The sequence below is a fragment of the Macrobrachium rosenbergii genome, chromosome 11, assembly GCF_040412425.1.
Source record: "Macrobrachium rosenbergii isolate ZJJX-2024 chromosome 11, ASM4041242v1, whole genome shotgun sequence".
NCBI classification, from domain to species: Eukaryota; Metazoa; Arthropoda; class Malacostraca; order Decapoda; family Palaemonidae; genus Macrobrachium; species Macrobrachium rosenbergii.
The window spans coordinates 40,488,117-40,507,393 of NC_089751.1; the positions used below are offsets into that span (position 1 = coordinate 40,488,117).

The 19,277-nt window shown below is 40.2% G+C and overlaps 1 protein-coding gene across 4 annotated transcripts in view; it reads left to right on the top strand.

Annotated features, from left to right (window-relative positions):
- Window positions 1-19,277, top strand: part of LOC136843347 (transient receptor potential channel pyrexia-like) — a 67,053-nt gene that overhangs the window by 32,462 nt on the left and 15,314 nt on the right. For all 4 annotated transcript variants that reach the window (XM_067111641.1, XM_067111642.1, XM_067111643.1 and 1 more), the window contains exon 2: window positions 1,965-4,206. In XM_067111641.1, coding sequence (XP_066967742.1) covers window positions 2,290-4,206 — 1,917 coding nt within the window. In that variant the 5' untranslated portion in view covers window positions 1,965-2,289. The remainder of the gene's footprint in view (window positions 1-1,964; window positions 4,207-19,277) is intronic.

The following is a 19,277-nucleotide window of genomic DNA, read 5'->3' on the forward strand; positions in this document are numbered from 1 at the left end:
CTAAAGCTCGACACTGGTCGCATCAGCCCCATTTGCAGCAATACTTTCCCTTTGTTTGGCGAGGATCCTTCTGGCTCCCTTCAAGGCAAAATTAAATCTAAAAATGCTGTTGAAATCAGGAACCTGCATGGTAGCGCAAAGCCTTAACTAATTGTAAATGAAAGTTATCAGTAGAAAACCACGAAAAATCGGGAACATGAAATAGAATTTTTAGGAAGTGAAAGCATGTGAAGTAGAGGCAAGAACCTTTCTGTAATATGTATGTGGCTGATATAATTCTGAATTAGTATACAAGGTAGTATTCATCTTAGTGAGTGACTGCACAGAGCTTTCCTCCTTCCTTCCTCTAAAAAGAACACTCTATATTATTATTATTATTATTATTATTATTATTATTATTATTATTATTATTATTATTATTATTATTATTATTATTATTATTATATTATTCAAAATGTGCACACAGCCTCATGGAACAAGCAAGGAGGGTCATTAAACAGTTGAGCAAACTACCCCAAAATAGGTTACCAGTATATAAAAGAGAGATAAACAGGCAGATGCCCAGTAAGTGTAAATAATACTTATAAACCTTACTAGTTAATAAAGGTAAATAAACCAACAGACTGTTATACAGTATATACTGTATGTGTGTGTATGCATGTGTGTATATATATAGTGTATGTATATATATATATATATATATATATATATATATATATATATATATATATATATATATATATATATATATATATATATATATGCACATACAAATCGAAGGATAACCATTTTTAAAAAATGCACTTCATGCAAATTGCACGATATATCGAATTCACACTGCGCCTGAAATACATTGCAATTTTTAGCTATCCTTCGATAAACTGTTTCCTGAATGCCACCCGCCAAAATTCATATATATTTTACTGGATAGTAGCGGTGAAGACTTCACTGCAATGCTAACCTGCTTTCCGTGACATGAATATTAAGTAAGTACCCACTGCCCCGAGAGGAATAAGGATTCCCTTGTTCATGCAGAATGGGGTAGTGGGTTTCCTTACGGCGAAAGTCTGTCCGTCTTTCAAGTATTCTCCGTCAAGTAGTTGAACTCTGGGCATAAGTCACTCCTTGAAGTGGCTGATAGTGATGATGTACAGGGCTAATTGATAATCACTGACCGGGATGGAAGGAAGAGGCATTGGCGTGACAGGAATTGCAGTACTTCAGTGTTTGGAATCGGTTTAGGGCGAGAATATCAAGGAAATAAGGTGTAATATGGATCTTACGATGAAAACTTATCAATGTGTGTGTGTGAGAGAGAGAGAGAGAGAGAGAGAGAGAGGGGGCGGGGTTACACAGATAGGTTGTCAGAACGTTTTGCGGATGACAGCTTTTATCGAGGTAAACAGGGATACATCAGAATACAGTTGGAACATCTGGTTAACTTTTCAACTATACAGATACGAGTATACTTTAGTTGTTGTTAAAGTTATGACCTTACGACCACTTCGACACCATTATTTATCGTTTTTCCCAAAAGACCGTTACCTTTCTTTCGAATCCTGATTTCAGTCAAGGATGATCGTTCAAACTGAACCAAAGTTACATATATCTGTTTTATCTAAAATTGATGTGGATCAAAAACATCTTCACAGTAACATTTTAGACTTAAGAACTAGAAAAACTGTCTTTTACAGAATACAATCAAATACTGAATTAATCTTTGGGTTTGATTTACACATACGGTTTACAAAAATGGACAGGAACCATTTTCATTGTGACCAGATTGAAATTAATGGTACAAAATCTGGGTATAAAAAAAATTATCACCACATGTAACAATTATGCGGAATTATAATGGGATTTACTTTAAAGTTTCACTAGAATTTGAATATATTGGGATATATGACTTGTGTTGACAGAATTTTCTTCATAAAGTTATTTATATATTTTTTTTCTTCTTTCAGATTCCGACATTACCTTCCTCCTTCAAGAAAGTGGAAAGGAAGCCATACGAAAAGTGCACCTAATTCTGGTTGAAGTTACGTTAGTTAAAGATCTTGAGATATAAGTATGACATATTTAAAGAATTGCGTGTGTAAAACGTTGCCTTATCCAAGAATGATTTTGTTTTGTACTTCGGATGCTATTGTGAATCTTACATACAATGCTAGCCTATGATCATAGATGAGTAATTGATAACTTCAGTTTACTCTGTATGCCACTGGAGTATGACTGAATGTAGTCGAAAAATATCTGTACTAGAAAGCTAGTTGATCAACACTTGTTATCATGATCCATCGAAAAATAATCTTTCCCCGTAGTGACTCCTTGGACAATGCACCACAAGAAACTCCCGTCCTGCGTGGTCCACAGCCAGACTCGAGATTTTCTTTGTTGCTGGAAGCCCTTAAAACCCAGAATTTAATTGGGGTTCGAACCCAGTTGGCTAGAGGCTTACCGGTCAATCACCGTGAGGCAGCTAAAGGGAACAGAACGCCTCTCATCTATGCAGTGAAACATGATTTCTTGGAGGCTGTGGTTGAATTATTTAGCCGAGGAGCTAATGTGGCTATTGCCGATGGAAACGGGGTCACCCCACTTCACATGGCAGCTGCAGGCGGACAAATAGCACTTGTAAAATTACTCCTATCCCATGGTGCGTCTCCAGATCCTGTGGATGATCATTCTCGCACTCCACTGCATTACGCAGCCAGAGCTGCCAATCAAGACCCCAGTGACAGAGGAATCGTGAGTGTTGTAGAAACGCTGCTCAAGGCAGGGGCATTACGTGGAAGACGAGACAGAGAAGGGCGTATCCCCCTCCACAATGCTGCTACTGCAGGAAGTCCCAAATTAATCAAAGCTCTTATAGATTCGAAAAATACAGCGACATTAAATATCAAAGAAAATGAAGGTCGCACACCGCTGCACTGTGCTGTTCTTGGAGGAAGATCCTTAGAGGCTGTTAAGGTTCTCATACAATTAGGTTGTACAGTTGATGGAAGGGACGCCCAAGGGCACACACCGATGCACTTGGTTGCAGCCAGGCAAGTGAATTATGTTGACGATGAGTTTGATGGGGCATGTTTGGAATTACTGCTGTCGCAGGGGGCATCCGTGTCAGCAAAAAATGATGATGGTTATAATGCCCTTTCACTTGCTTTGCGCCGAACTATGTGGTGGGGCAGGCCTAATGCAAGAGACTACGTGCAACATGCTGTGGAACTGTTAGTTGCCAAAGGTAGCTGCATACAAGATGGCTTTGCAATGTGGAGAATGGTAGAAAGCTTCCCTTCCCTAGTGCCTGTTGCCCTGAACAGATCAATTCACTCTAACACATCTGTTCGGGACTCCCCGCACCTGCGTGTAGATTTCGACTTTGGACCTCTCACAGTAGATGCTAAACAGCTCCGTGAAATTCACCGCCAGTCACCTTTAAATCCACAATCGGAATTACCATCCCCTTTACTAAAAGACAGAGAAGTTGCCATGCTGCATTACATTCTTTGGGCAGGGAGGAAAAATTTGTTAAGACATCCTCTCTGCAATACATTCCTGCACCTCAAATGGTGCAAAGTTCGTAAGTACTTCCTAGCAAATGTGATATATTATCTTTTGTTTGTGATGAGTCTCACTGGCTTTCTGCTCTCGTCCAAAAACTGCCCCACCTCAACATACTTAGCAGAAATCCTCGGAAACCATTCAAGTGGAGGAAACGTTACCCAGGAATGTTGGTGGGCTGGAAAAGAACCTGGTTTAGTAGGATTCACATGGTGGTGCTTAGTGATATTTTATGGTATACTAACTTTAAGGGAAATTGTCCAAGTATTACAGAACCCTATGTTATATATAAAAAATGTTGGAAACCTCTTTGATGCGTCGTTGGTGGTGTGTGTTCCGCAAGTCTTGGTGACTATCTTCCCGGAAGAACAGGATGCAATCGCAACATGTTGCTTAGCTATGTGGCAACAGAAGGTTGGGGCAATTGCTATAATACTGGCTTGGGTGAGACTTATGCTCTTCACAGGACAGTTCCCAAGCTGCGGCGTTTATATTGTAATGTTTTCAACTGTTGCCAAAAATGTGCTCAAATTCCTTGCAATGTACGCGTGTGTACTGGTGGCCTTTGCATTTGGGTTTTATGTTCTATTGAGGCCTACTAAGCCAACTTTCAGTTCTCCAGGAATATCTCTGGTTACCTCTCTGGTGAGTATTGCAATAAGAGTTACATTATTAACCTCAATTATATTCATGTCATGCATATCTGTTGAAATATAAAACAATTTTACATTAAACAAGAGTAACGATAATCAGAGTTCTCCTTAGACATTTGGCTATTTCCAATAAATTTCCATTTCTCGAATACTTTTCATATAAAGTACATCACTCTACCCCAAACCTTAGTCTGGTGGGATGGTGCACAGTACATAACAAACCGTGCATGTAACAGATGAATTGGCACTAGGGCAGATTTAATGGTTCTCAACTCGCTTCCCGCTAACATGTCATTGTTATGTCACAATTAATGTTCATCTTGTCAGGTCAACAGGTGTATGACATAAACAATGCAGTTTTTTATGTTAGAAACAAAATTACTCATAATTTTAGTTATAAGCATAGGCTACCCAGACTTACACCTTACTACTTTACGTACTCACCTCCACAGTAAGTTGCATACAACTGAGGAGAGAAGACGCAGACATCTGTTCTAATTAACATGCAAGAAATTATGACCCCATCAATAGATTGGCTGGTATTTTGGGGGATGTGGTTGCAAGACACAAATCTAAATGCTAGTGTCAGATTCAACATGAGCATATATTTCGTGTCATAATCATGAGTTGGAGCAAGAGCCCACAATTCTAAATTGACTCAGGTCACGGATAACCCTTCTATGTTGTGGAATTTTTAAATGAATGTCCACTGTTCATCGTACCTGCACAGCACGGAAAGAATCATTTAAAGCATAAGGATGTGCTGACTACAAATCACATCAACCTAACATACTCGTTACTAAAATTGGTAAGGCCTAGGTCAAGTTCATTAAACAATGCCAGGTTGTCACTGGAAACGTTTATTATTTTGTTAGTCAAATCTGTTGGGAAGACATTTACACATGTATTTTAAAAATTGGTAAAATCATATTTATTTCACACAGTGGAAGAACTATTAACATAAACCATCAGCAAGTAGGTACAAATTATAGCTTAAATTTCATTTTTTTTTTGTGAGGGAGAGCGGCTGGGAGCTGTTTGTATTTCTGGCAACTACTGGATGTTACCACTATACAAAAACAAAACTCACGAATCCTTGTTGCTCAGTGCTTTAGTGTCAGAGGAAAGTGGTGAACAGTGAGTGGAAGTGTGTAAGGTACAGTACAAGGTAAGGTTAGAAATAACCAATATTTTTTAACAGTAATATGAAATCAGTCATGAGCTAGACTATGGCAATTGACGTTTTTCTATGTTATTTTACTTCCTTTACAAGAATTTAAAGTAATATTTTGTCGGCCGGTTGTAACTAAACTGTCATTGACCTTTTAAGACTACGCGACTTGAATTGCCTAACGCAGGGTAGGTCTAAGCCGGCATTCCGCGGCAAACCCCCCACCCCTCCATAGCTAATACGGCAAAATTGTAACCAGTAAACACCCCTAAACATACCAACATAACGTACCCAAGAGGTGTTTACTGGTTACAATTTTGCCGTATTAGCTATGGAGGGGGGGGAGGGGCGGGCTTGCCGCGGAATGCCGGCTTAGACCTACCCTGCGTTAGGTAATTCAAGTCGTGTAGTCTTCAAAGATCAATCACAGTTTAGTTACAACCGGGCGACAAAATATTACTTTAAATTCTTGTAAAGGAAGTAAAATAACATAGAAAAACGTCAATTGCCATAGTCTAGCTCACCGCGGACAGCCGGCTTAGAATTACCAACCATTCGATTTTATGTTTCGCACCTACCCGTGAATCTGACAGTTACGGGGCCCTTAGTTAGGATAAGGTTTTTTGAGTTGGAAAAAACCAAGCACCAGTAGGGAAGTGTCCATGCTTCTTGTCAAAAGTAAAAATAAGTTCTTGCTCAAATATGTGACAGGCAATTCAAATGTAAAAAGTATGACCAAGGCTAAGCCATGTAAAGGAAGGTTAGGTTAGAATTCATCACTGTATTTTATTTTTTCTTTTGCTTATTTAGTTTTCAGGTGACTTTTTGCCATTACTCGCATGAACCTGGAAATGTATTATTTTACTGTAACCCTTAATGGACAGGAATCTTCATATGATTATCCATAAGAGGTTTTGGGTAATGGACGGGAATCCTCATATGAGTATTAATATTATGCACCATTCGTTTTGGATGAATTTAGGGTAATTCTATATATGGTATTATTTTACTTATGGACATTAATTGCTTTCAACATAAAATATAGGTTTTTCTGTTGTATTATGATGTGATTTGAATGATTTTGAGGTTTATTTCCATCGCAAATGAATACTTATCCTTCGGGCAAATGATATACTGTATACAAAATTAATAAAATTACGACTTGTCAGAATACTGCAACCCCCCTTTCCATAGCTAATACAGCAAAACTGTAATCAGTAAACTCAGTTTTGCCTTATTAGCTATGGAGAGGGGGGTGCAGTATTCTGACACGTCGTAATTTTATTAATTTTGTATACAGTATATCATTTGCCGGGGAAGGATAAGTATTCATTTGCGATGGAAATAAACCTCAAAATCATTCAAATCACATCATAATACAACAGAAAAACCTATATTTTATGTTGAAAGCAATTAATGTCCATAAGTGAAATAATACCCTATATGTTAGCTCCGCGCCTGTTTTTACGTTTTCAACTGGTTTTTTCTACATTTTTAGGGGTTCTGATACTGGCGGTGCATCTGTTTGTTGTCGGCCAAATGGAATGTCCCTTCGCCGTGTTTAGTACTGGTCCGGGGGGGGGGTACCATACATTAACAAGTTATTGCACTTGCCGGACGGGATATGAACCGTTCGAAACAGACGTACCCATGCTCTGTCTTGTTGGATGGACTTCGGGGGTTAATTACAGGTTAATTAGACTCAAGCGCCAAAAATGAAAGGTAAATTCATAATTAGTAACCAAAAAACTGTAGAAAAAGTCAAGTTATAGTATCGTCAGCGACGCGTAGCTACCCTATAGTTCTACCGAATATAGTGGGAAAAATGTTCATAACACTCCAGTGGGCCATAAATGATTATGGCAACCATTTAGCTCAATTCGGGAGAGCCATTAATCAGTATGCCTTGAGATTTTAGAGGGGGAATGTACTGCCTCTCTGCCACTCAAGTATGTCTTTTTATTTATTTGCTCACAAATATACCCAGGGATTGCTGTTGGTTTTAGTTCTTATCTTTTATGATAGTATGTTGGCTAAACTTGTAATTTAGAAAAGAAATATTAGAAATAACATGTATGCCTCACAAAAAATTACTGCATCTCCCCATCCCAGTAAATCTCATAAATTTGTTACTGATTTTAGTTCTTATCTGTTATGATGATATTGTAAGCTGTAATTATAATTCTACAAAAAATAAAATAAATTATTAGAAAAAACATGCATAACTTGGTAAAATTAACATATTTTTATGAGTGTCTTGTAAAAGAGGCCCCACACAGGGTTTTAAATAGTCACTTTCAATTTCCCATGGAAGGTAGGGAAAAATTTTTAGAATTTTTTTTCTTACACCATGTGCATTTGCATATATTCCTCTTTCCATTAATGTGTTTTTTCTTAAATTGGCCAACCTTAAAGTAGGATTTGATAAAACTACAGGGTAACTCCACACGGACTGCCATATTGCTGTTATGAAATGGTTCCGCGCATTCACAAGTGATGTCATTAGCGAGCCATGTTCAAGGGATTGGCTAAGGAAACCTGTTATAAAAGGAACTATACTAACCTAACGTACCCTAACCTAACCTAACCTAGCAGGCTGTGTAACCTAGCCAGGAGGCTCAGCCCCCCTGACCCCCTGGTGAAGGAAACTCCACTTTTTACTAAAACCTACCCTATAACATTGCACATGCGTGATAGCATTCCAGGATGGCCAGCATACAAAAACATATCAGTTCTGGTGTTAATTACAAGTTAATTACAGTCAACCACCAAAAAATAATTGCAAATTGTTAATAAGCAACCAAAATACTACAGGAAAAGTAAATTTCCATGGTAATACCCGATGCAGAGCATAGTTCTACCAAGGATTTTTGGGTGGGATGAAAACACTGACGTGAAATACAAGGACCTTAATCCCATTGATAATTCTCATTCAGATAAAGGTTAGTTTATTGAACTCTTCAAAACTAATATCAATGCACCTGGTACCCTAGGTTAGGTTAGGTTGGGTTGGGTTAGGTGTGGTTTGTAGGGCATTTGCTAATGAAACAAATGTAAGAAAAGTTCAAAGCACATATTAAACCTTTTGAAAATTATATATTCAGGTCCAACATGCAATACAGTAATGGTTTAAAGTAAAATTTTACTTAAATACACTTAAGTCCATCATTGGAGATTTGATGATACAAAACTTATAATTTTAAGAATTTGTGAATGACAGAGTCAAATAGTTAGTTCTGTCATGATATCTACCCTATTTCACTGTGTACAGGGCAGCAATCCTTTCTAGGTATGGGCACAGGTGGTGTTTATGCCATTGCCTGATTCAGACTGATTGTAGCATGTGCCAAAGTCAGCCTTTGACCCAGTACTGCCTGTGCCCAGTACCAAGTAACCTTCAATAGGTGCAAGACATGATCAATACTTGTTTCTGGAGTACTGACCCATTTTCATGATGGTTCATCACCTTACAGATGCCCTGTCAGCATGAATCCTACTTCTGAGCAAGGACTCTTGTAATTGTGAAATTCTGTACCATTCTCTTTGATTTGTGTTAGGGAGTTTTCCCAAGGGTAGTCTACCTCCTCATGTTTCTTAATACCTCTCCATTATTAGGGGCCACAGTTTTAAATCTGAGCACTTTTCACACTCGGGTACAATACAAAGGAACCTCAATTGCTTCTTGATTCCTGGATCATTGCAACAGTTCCTGATCTAAACAAATGATCTACCAAGTTCTGCTTGTATTCAAGAAACCAGACCTGCTTAAAATATCCATTAGTGTTACATGGGGTGCTGTTTTTACAGCCCCATCAAGTTACATTTCTAAAGGTCCCCAAAGCTCTCTCTCTCTCATGATTGTACAGTCATCAGTTTGGTCACTCAGTGTTAGAAAGATTGCACACACTATCATCAGTTGTCTATTATAGCTTGAGTAGCGAAGACAACCAGAGAGGCTGCATGCATAGCCAATATTCTGGCTTTAGATTGTAAAGAAGGAAACCTACAGGAATTGATGATCACTTCTCCTCTAGACAACAATAATTATCTGCATAGGGAAAGGAAACATTTATGAATTTGCTGATAAAGACTAAAACACAAAAAATGATGGATTCTATTTCTGCATGTGAAAGATTTTCCAGTACTTTGAGATTCCTTACCACATGACAGAAATCTCAATCTTTGAATCCCCGTAGGGGGGTCGTGCTATCAGTGCACCTCATGCGGTGCACTGTAAGCATTACTTAAGGTTCTTAGCAGTGTCCCTTCAGTCCCTAGCTGCAACCCCTTTCATTCCTTTTACTGTACCTCCATTCATATTCTTCCTTTCATCTTACTTTCCAACCTCTCCTAACAATTGATTCATAGTGCAACAGCGAGGTTTTCCTCCTGTCACACCTTTCAGATCTTCTGTCAATTTCTGTTTGTGCTGAATGACCTCATCACAGGTCCCAGGGATTGGCCTTTGGCCTAAGTTCTATATTGCATTCCATTTCATTTCAACCTTTGAATACCTCTGTCTTCTCTCCTCTACTTATTTTGTTCATCACAAGTCTGAAACTGGCTTTCACATGTGTAATTAGAGATTTGTCCAGAAAGGTGCATTGTTTACTCTCCTGTGTTTACCTTAAGATTTGTCCAGAAAAGTGTATAGGGTCTTCATTACCAAACTCCTTGACTCTCAATGGAATCTCTCTAGATCCTTAAGGGGCAGTTGCAGAGGTACAGCACTTCCATTACCTCTTTCCATCAGTCTCCCTCCATAGGGAAGAAGAGTCATCAGTGCACCTCATGCAGTACACTATAGGCCTTACTTAAGGTTCTTTGCAGCGCCCCCTTGGCCTCTAGCTGCAACCGCTTTCATTCCTTTTACTGTTCCTTTGTTCTTATTATCTCTCTTCCAACTTCCTTCCACACTCTCCTAACAACCATTTCATAAGGTAAGTGTGAGGTTTTCCTCCTGTTACACCACCAAAACCACCTTTACTCTCAGTTTCCCTTTCGGTGCTGAATGACCTCATAGGTCCCAGCTCTTGACCTTTGGCTTAAGTCATATTCCAGTTCCAATTCCAATCATTGTCTCATTCTCATTTCCCACTACCCATGGGGAAACAAGTGTTCTCACAATTTTCCCTCCTCTTTTTGTAAGATAGCCTCACTCCCTGCCAAAGGACCTGGGAACTCGTCTTTCTTTGGATAGTTACTGTTGACGAGTTACTTTGTTTGGAAAGTAAAGTTCAAAGGCTCCTTTATGACGGCTTCATCTTTCCATTTATGTATTCTCTTAAGAGTTGCTAGTTTACATAACTCCTCCATGGTTTAAATGGTGATTTTCTTCCATTCATACATCGTAAGAAATGAGAACTCGCATCTTAAAATCTTGGTTTTATATATGTAACTTCCAAGTCACTACATAGCTATTAGTTTCTACTTTAACAGCAGCTTTAGATTTGAAATTCACGGTAGCGCTCTTTAGTTTTGGTGCAGGCAAGTGCCCCGCCCACTTCTGGGGAATTATAGGTACAGCATAGCTAAAGAGCTCAGTTCATTTCTGCTGCTCAATGACCATACATTGGTTGTTCAGTAGCTTTGTTTTGATGTTCAGGAGTGTTCACTGGATGGTTTTGATTATTATCAAAGGATCTGGTGAAGTATTCTGTACTTTGGTAGCATCTGCGCTATATTTTCTTAGCTTAGATAAGCATAGCTTAGACTTTTGTGAATTTTTTTTACTTATAATGTCAAACTTGTGTGTGTCTAGTAACCAGTATTGTAGCAAAGGCTGCAATACTAGGTTGACTTCTTCTAAATATGACGCTCATTCAGTCTGTTTTCATTGCCAAGGACAGGTTTGTTCTCCTGACTTGACGTGCAAAGAATGTAGAGACTGGGATGAAGTTAACTGGGGAAATATTGACTGCCCATTTAGATAAGCTAGAAAAGGCTAGACATAGAAAGGTGGCTGCTAGAGCCGAGGGTAGAGCTTCATTGTCTTCCATTCGTAAACCAGTCTTTTCGACACCTGTGACTACTCACTCGCCTATTCCTACTTCTCTCGCACTTCCGTCTACTCCGTTACCTAGCTTCCATCCCTCTTAACCTAGTGCCATTGCCTGTCTCAAAGCCTGGATCGACAAGAAATTTGACATATTAGTGAATACTGTCGCTCAAATAGGAGCTTCAGTAAGAGCCCTTTCGGACAAGGCAAGTGGTGAACCCGGTGCAAGTGTTGTGTCAGTGGAGGGGTGGCTTCTTGTCCCACCGATGCTCCTAGACGGAGGTCCCTGCCAAATTCCCCTGCACCTGGGAGGAGGCAAACCATAAGTCCAAGGGAGGTTGGTGGGGTTTGCCCACGAGTAGTTACTCCTCAACCGAACCTGTGGCTATTTCCCAGGTTTCGGTAGCTTCGCGCTGGAAAGTTGTTCCAGTGGATCACACCTTGTCTTCCAGCAGTTCTGATTCTGATTTGAATGAGCCTCACAGGCATACAAAGGGAGCTGATCACCCCATGGGATCAGAGCTCCCAGTAGCTCCTGATCTTCCAGTGTCTTCTAGCTCTCGTGCAGTTTTGGTCAGTGTTTCCGAAGGTTCATCGGATTCAGATGTCCTGATAACAGTGGGTCACCTTGTTGCTGCATCACCTGTAAGTCGCTAGATACGAAGGCTGTACCTTCGCCTCCTGTCCCAGAGCGCCCCAAGGCAACGTTTGTACCTCCAACTCAAGATTCTCTACTTCTTATTCATCAAGAGTTGGACAATATCTTGGAACTTTTGTAGAAACCTTCAACTTTTCCTCAGAAACCAGAAGATACTCAACAGGACTTGGCACTTTCTGCTATTTCTTCAGCAGAAGAGGAACCAGAACAGGAGCAACCTTCGTCATCGTTTGCTTCCCTACTAAATTATTTTCCGTTTTGTTTTCCTTCATACTTCTCTACTGCGGCGCCTTCTTCACCTGGGTCCTCCTTCATGTTGCAGCAACCCGTAGGATCTGCTAAACTCCCGAAGATGGCTCTTTCTATTTCTTCCAAGAAGGCTTTAGCAGGCATTGATTCTTGGTTGTCTAAGAAGAGGGAATCAGGTACGTCTGTTTTTTGTTCCCCTCCTTTGGGATTTCTACCTCCTCCCAAGGGGATTTATCCGGCCTGACCAATCCCGCTCATAGATCGGCTTTCGACCCGGCCAAAATAATGTTTTCTGCAGCAGAACTTGACCATTTAGTGAAGGACATGTATAAGGTCTTTTGAGATCTTCAGTTTCCTCGACTGGGCGGTAGACACCCTGACGAAGAAAATTGAAGATTGCTCATCACTGCAGGACAATTTTGTGGCAGATTGGCTCGATGTACTTTCTTGTGCCAGTAAGGCCATTAGAGATGGGGCCCAAGAGTTAGCTGCCCTTTTTTCTACGGGCATGCTAAAGAAAAGGGAGTTGTGGTGCTCCTTCATGACCAAAGGAGTTACCCCTTCACAGAGATCGTCTCTTCTCTTTGCCCCTTCGGACAAGAGTAGCCTTTTCCCTCAAGCTACAGTAGAACGGATGGCTACAGAACTGAAAAAGAAAGCAGCCCATGACCTTCTAGCACAATCAGCCAAGTGACCGAAGGATTCGAACCGTGCTGCTTCAGTGTCTTTCAACACTAGACCTTTCTCTCCCCTAAAACCATGACCTTTTCGAGGTGGCAGAGGAAGACCACAAGATCGTCCATGCTCGAACTCTAGATCCATCCAGCCCATCACGAAGAAATCCTCCTCAAGACCTGCCTCTAGCAAGTGAGGATCCAGTCCTCCGTCTACCAGTGGGCGCCAGATTCCTTCATTTTTGGAAACAATGGGAAGCCAGATCAGTGGAACCGCGGGTGCTTCAAGTACTCGAAGAAGGTTATTCAATCCCCTTCAAGAAGAGACCTCCTTTAACGTCTTCTCCCATCACCTTAAAGGTATATTCAGAAGGCTCAAAGAAGTTTTCTACCCTCTCAAAGGAGGTTACAGCTCTTCTTCAGAAAAGAGCGATAGAAGTGGTGGAAGACTTATTATCAAAGGGGTTTTACAACCGCCTATTCGTAGTCCCCAAGACGTAGGGGCGCTGGAGGCCTGTCCTGGATGCAAGCACTCTGAACTTCATCCAAACCACAAGTTCAAGATGCAGATGAACAACTCACTTCTCGCTGCGATTCGTCAAGGGGACTGGATGGTATCCATCGACATGAAAGACGCTTACTTCCATATCCCAATACACCGGGAATCCAGAAAATACTTGAGGTTTGTATTCCAGGACAAGGTTTTCCAGTTTCGGGCTCTGTGCTTCAGGTTGTCCACAGCCCCTCAAGCCTTCATCAGAATTCTCGCCTCTCAATCACAATGGCTTCACCTAATGGGCATAAAAGCATGCCTATGTCTGGACGACTGGCTCCTACGATCGTCATCCCAGAAGAAATGTATGGAGGATCTTCACAAAACTCTTCAGTTATCCCAAAATTTCGGCATCCTAATGAATCAAGAGAAATCCCAGTTAGTCCCTTCTTAGTCGATAGTTTATTTAGGGATGAAGATAGAGTGTCAGATTTTTCAGGCTTTTCCGTCCAACAAGAGAATTCAGTCATGCAACCAGAAAGTCAGTCACTCCCTAATGCTACAGTCCTGCTCTACCGACGATTGGCTGAGTCTGTTGGGAACCCTCTCCTCCATCGAGATGTTCGTACCGTTAGGGAGATTGCATGCAAGGCCTTTACAATTCTTCCTAAAGGCCAACTGGAAATGGAAGACTGCCAGATTGCTCTGTATTCCCCATCACACCGGAAATAAAGGAAGACCTTCGGTGGTGGCTCGAAGAAGGGAGATTCCTTGTAGAAAAATCTCTGCTTCAACCAAACCCGAGCCTAACATTGTTATCTGACGCATCGGATCTGGGTTGGGAAGCAATTCTAGGACACTTGAAAGTAGCAGGAACATGGTCCCCACAAGAGAGAAGGTTACACATAAACCTGAAGGAGCTGAAGGCAGTTCACCTGGCGCTTCAGCATTTTGCTTCAGTTACTCGCATTGCAATTGTAGCAGTTCATTCAGAAACGCATCTGCTCTAGCATATATTCAGCACTAGGGAGGAACCCATTCCTTTTTGCTGTGCGAAGTAGCCAGAGATCTCCTTCTTTGGGATCGCAGCAAAAACACCCAGATCCTTACCCGCTTTGTTCAGGGCAAGTTGAACATGTTAGTGGACGGGTTGAGCTGTTGCAAAGAGGTTCTACCCATGGAATGGTTGCTGAATCCACAGGCATGCACCAACCTGTAGAATCAGTGGGGAAAGCCGTTGGTAGACTTGGTTGCAACGTCCAGGAACCATCACCTTCCCCTGTATTGTTCTCCGGTGCTGGACCCTCAAGCATGGGCAACGGATGTGATGCTCCAGGACTGGTCGGACCTTGAGGTTTACGCTTTTCCTCCACTGAGTTTAGTGAGGGAAGTCATAAACAAGTTCACGAATTCCCACAACACGTCATTGATTCTGGTGGCACCCTTTTAGCCTCAAAAGGAATGGTTCCCGGACCTTCTAGAACTTCTGTCGGACTTCCCACGGCTCCTTCCACGGAGGAAAAATTTGCTCAGACAACCTCACTTCAATTACTTTTAGGCTCTGACAGGCTTCAAACTGTCAGGAAGCTTGTGAGAGCGAAAGGTTTTTCAGGAGAGGTTGCAAATGCTATTACTAGGTGTAGACGTGAATCCTTTTCCAAACTCTACCAAGCTAAATGGGCAGTATTTCACAGATGGTGTAAGACATGCCATCTCTTCTTCTGAAACATCTATAGCCCAATTAGCAGATTTTTTACTCTACCTGGGATCTTCCTGCGGTTTGTCAACACCTACAATCAGAGGTTACAGATCTATGCTGAATTCAGTGTTCAAGCATAGAGGTTTGGACCTTTCTTCAAACTCAGATATTTCGTACTTGATTAAGTCATTTGATACCACGAAACGGAACACTCAAATTCCAGTTACCTGTACTTGGAATCTATATGTAATACTGCATTGGTTGTTAGGCCCCCTTTTGAACCACTAAACACATCTTTTAGAGACTCATCCAGGAAGACTCTATTTTTTATTGTATTAGCCACAGCAAGACAAGTCAGTGAACTGCGAGCTCTGGATAAGTCCGTTTCTCCCAAGGAGATGCAGTATGTATGTACATCTTAAGGTTCTTAGCAAAGAACGAGAACCCTTCTAATCCATGGCCTCTTTCATTCTCAATTAAGATCCTTACAGAATTGGTTGGACCTTTGGACCAAGAGAGAGTTTTATGCCCAGTGAGAGCATTAAAACATTACCTCGAGAGAACCAAGATGATCAGAGGGGATTTTCATAACCTCTGGTGTTCAGTTAAAAATCCTTTGCGCCCTCTCTCCAAGAATGCCTTCTTCTTTTTTGAGAGATGTGTAGCAAAAAAGAATTGGATCCCTTTTTTTTTTTCGAGACAAATCCTTCATCACACGCAGGATTGGTAATCAGAGGGATGGGGCAGGCAGCAAGAGATTAGGGTTCTAATTTGATTATGTGAATATTCGTGTGGTGTTCTAGTAATTAAAGTGGTTGCATGGTTCATGTGTTTGGTGTTAGAAGGACTAGGTTTTTGATGAGCAGAGATTTACAATTGATAAAATCTCCAATGTGGAGAGTTTGATGAGCAAACCGAGCTGTAGACTGAGCATGCAGAGTGGGCAAAGGGGTCCTTCTCAAGTGGCATTCAGTAGGGTAAGGTGCATTATATTGTCTGTTTCTCAGCCAAGCTCATACCCGGTTTTGCTGTAACTAATCTGTGAAGTTTCTCTGTGAAGTTTCTAAGTTTAATCGTTTAGTATTTCTACCATCCTTGGGTTCATGGGGGTAAATCTTGCTCAGACTGTAGAGTAATAATAGAAGAGTCCGATTCATGTATAGTCTTTACAAGAGTTTTGTACTTAGCTTTTGTGTGTGGGGTTAGGGACTGCATGATCCACAAATATGTGCTGATCTTTAGTTGTGGGTTGCATGTTTGAGCTAGTTGATCTTTAACTTGATTACTGCACAATTGTATCCATGTTGTTAAATTTATTTGAGCATTTATAAAGTTTAAAAAACCTGATAACTGTTCTCGCTTGACCTTTGCAAGTAGTTCATTGGCTTTGCCCTTCAGGCTGGCCTATCCTATCCCATAACAACTAGGGACATTGAACCTATCCCAATCGCGGGGAAAAATTTGCGAAAAGATGTAATTGTGGAATCTCACTTGGGGATCCAAGATAATTTACCTTTGTTAAAGGTTAAGGCCCATGCCATGCGTGCAGTAGCCACATCATTGGCTTTTAAGTGCAATGTCTCTTTCTGCTATTATCCAATTTACTTATTGGAAGTGTTGCTCTGTCTTTGCCAACCATTATTTACGTGATGTCGAAACGTTTGAGGACTACAGTACGCTGGGTCCGTTCTCCGCGGCCGGCCTGGTACTAGGGAATGAGGGGTAGGAGTAAAACTTTTATTTTCCTCTATCTCCTCACCTTGTTTAAGGTTGTTGAGTTATTTGGGAAGCCTGGGGGTGCTTGGTACATGGAGTACCCTCCAATCCCTGTTTTAATGGATGGGTTGTGTATTTTAATTGGTAGTCAGGTAGCATGGTTTTTTATGGTCGTTTTTTCGTTGGTGTACAATATTTTGTTTCACAGCAAGGGCAATTGTTTTTTTGCTTAGCTTTGTAAGTCATAGGAGCACTCCCTGACCACAAAGCTCCCACTGAAGTAGGGCAACTCCTGACATTACTGGTCATGCCCCTTTGGGTCGAGATGAGCTACGACCAAGAGGCAGTATCATCCTACTCTAGCTCTCTCCCCAGATAATGTTTTAACAAGCATTAACACAATGCTAGCTTTTATCTATTTCAAATGCATTTCTATTTATAAATGTTTTTTGAGTAGTTCAGTACATGTCCATTACTTCCCACTCCCTGTCAATGTGGGATTCAGTTATGTAATTACTTGGTAAGTTGCGAATATAAAAATGACATTTTTATAATAAAATAAAATAAGATTTTATAAATACTTACCAAGTAGTTATATGATCAGATCCCTTCCCACACATAGACATAGAGCATAAAAGAACTGACCTCTTTAGTTATGTTGTACCTATACTTTCCTGAAAGTGGGTGGGGCACTTACCTGCACCAAAACAAAAGAGCTCTACTGCAAATTTCAAATCTAAAGCTGCCATTAAAGTAGAAACTTGATAAGTATATGTTTGTTCGACTTGAGGAAGAAGTGATCTGTCATGGCTCCATTGATCTGCCTTCCCATGCCTACTACCACTCAGTCATTCCCTATGTGAGGTTTCAGGGTTCTGAGGTACCTCTTTTTGGGAGTTCCTGATAGAACAACTAGCTTCCTTTCTGTCTTTTTTGTCAGATTGCAGTGCACTGACTGCTTTCTATCTAGAGCCCTAGCCAACAAGAAGAGCTGACTCCTTCCAAAATATCCATCCCTGATAGTGACTACAGTACAGTATATAGAAACCTTTTACAAAAATGATTTAAGTGGTTTTAAAGAAACTCCTCCACAAATATTTCGAGTGTGTGATAGGAAAGTTGGACAAAACTTTACAAAACAGAAAATGTAAACCTTAAAACTCTAAGCAAGAAAGTGGTTTAACGCAAATTAAGGATGAACAGTAGGCCTAAATTTGACTAGAATGCACGTTGGCCGTATGTATGTATATACATTAATACTGTACTTTCATCCTTTGTGGTGGCTAGTAATGGTGAGTGGGTATTATACTCCTATACAGTATATGCTAGCCAAATTTTACAGCGCAGCACATTTTATTGGAATGTGCAAGTTTTAAGCATGAAAGAATGACTAATTTACTGTGGCAGGTCCATAAATGAATTGCTAAGGGAATACTGCACAACAGAAAAGTATTTGCTGTTTAAGGAAATACTGTACAGTATTGTTTTACTTCATAGTTTAATCTGTTTGATAAATGTTTTAAGTAAAGAGGCCATGTTTTTATGCTGGATTTTAATTTAAATATTCAAATGAATAGTGTTTATTGCCCTTTTTGCCCAGCACTTAGCTTTTATGTCAAAAACTTGTCATTCAATCAAATATATACAGTCTAGTATGACCACAAATAATTGATCTAACTTGATCCTTTGTCACTTATTAGGCCACATGCAAGGAGGATTCAAAGGAAATATTTTAGGCAAGCTGTGTTTGTTAGTCAGTACTGCACTTTCTAGGTCCAAATGGATAGCTTTTATACACTCATATAATTGGGGAACAGCCTCCAACATGGAAGTGTTTTAAGTAACATACTGTTCTTCCTTGCAGTTGTTATAAATCGGTTACAAAGCATAATTAGATACATATGTATTGGTGACTACTATATTTTTGTCTCAAACTTATGACAAATGTATTTTTAACATTGCAGTAATGAGAGTGTGAATGTGGATTTTGTCATTAGGTTTCCAATTTTCTGTAAAGAAAACAAATGCAGTCATATCTTGTAAAGATATCAGAGGGAAAAATATTTTGCAAATTAAAAATGAGAAGGCAATTCCCATAACCTCAACATTGAAATTCTCATGCTTAATCTTTGATACACAGAAACTGGAAAGAGCAAATTGCATACTTAAAAGACACAAGTGGAAATGTGTTAAACCTGATAAAAAAAAAGGCATCATATGCAACTTATGGAGCTCACATATCAGCCCCAGATGTTAATACACAAGCAACTGTTCTGTCTATAGTATCATCAATTGTTGAAATCAAGTACAGTATATGACTCAGCGTTAGAGAAAGTATTCATATCATTGCCAAATAAGCGTTAGAGAAAGTATTCGTATCATTGCCAAATAAATCATGTAAATCA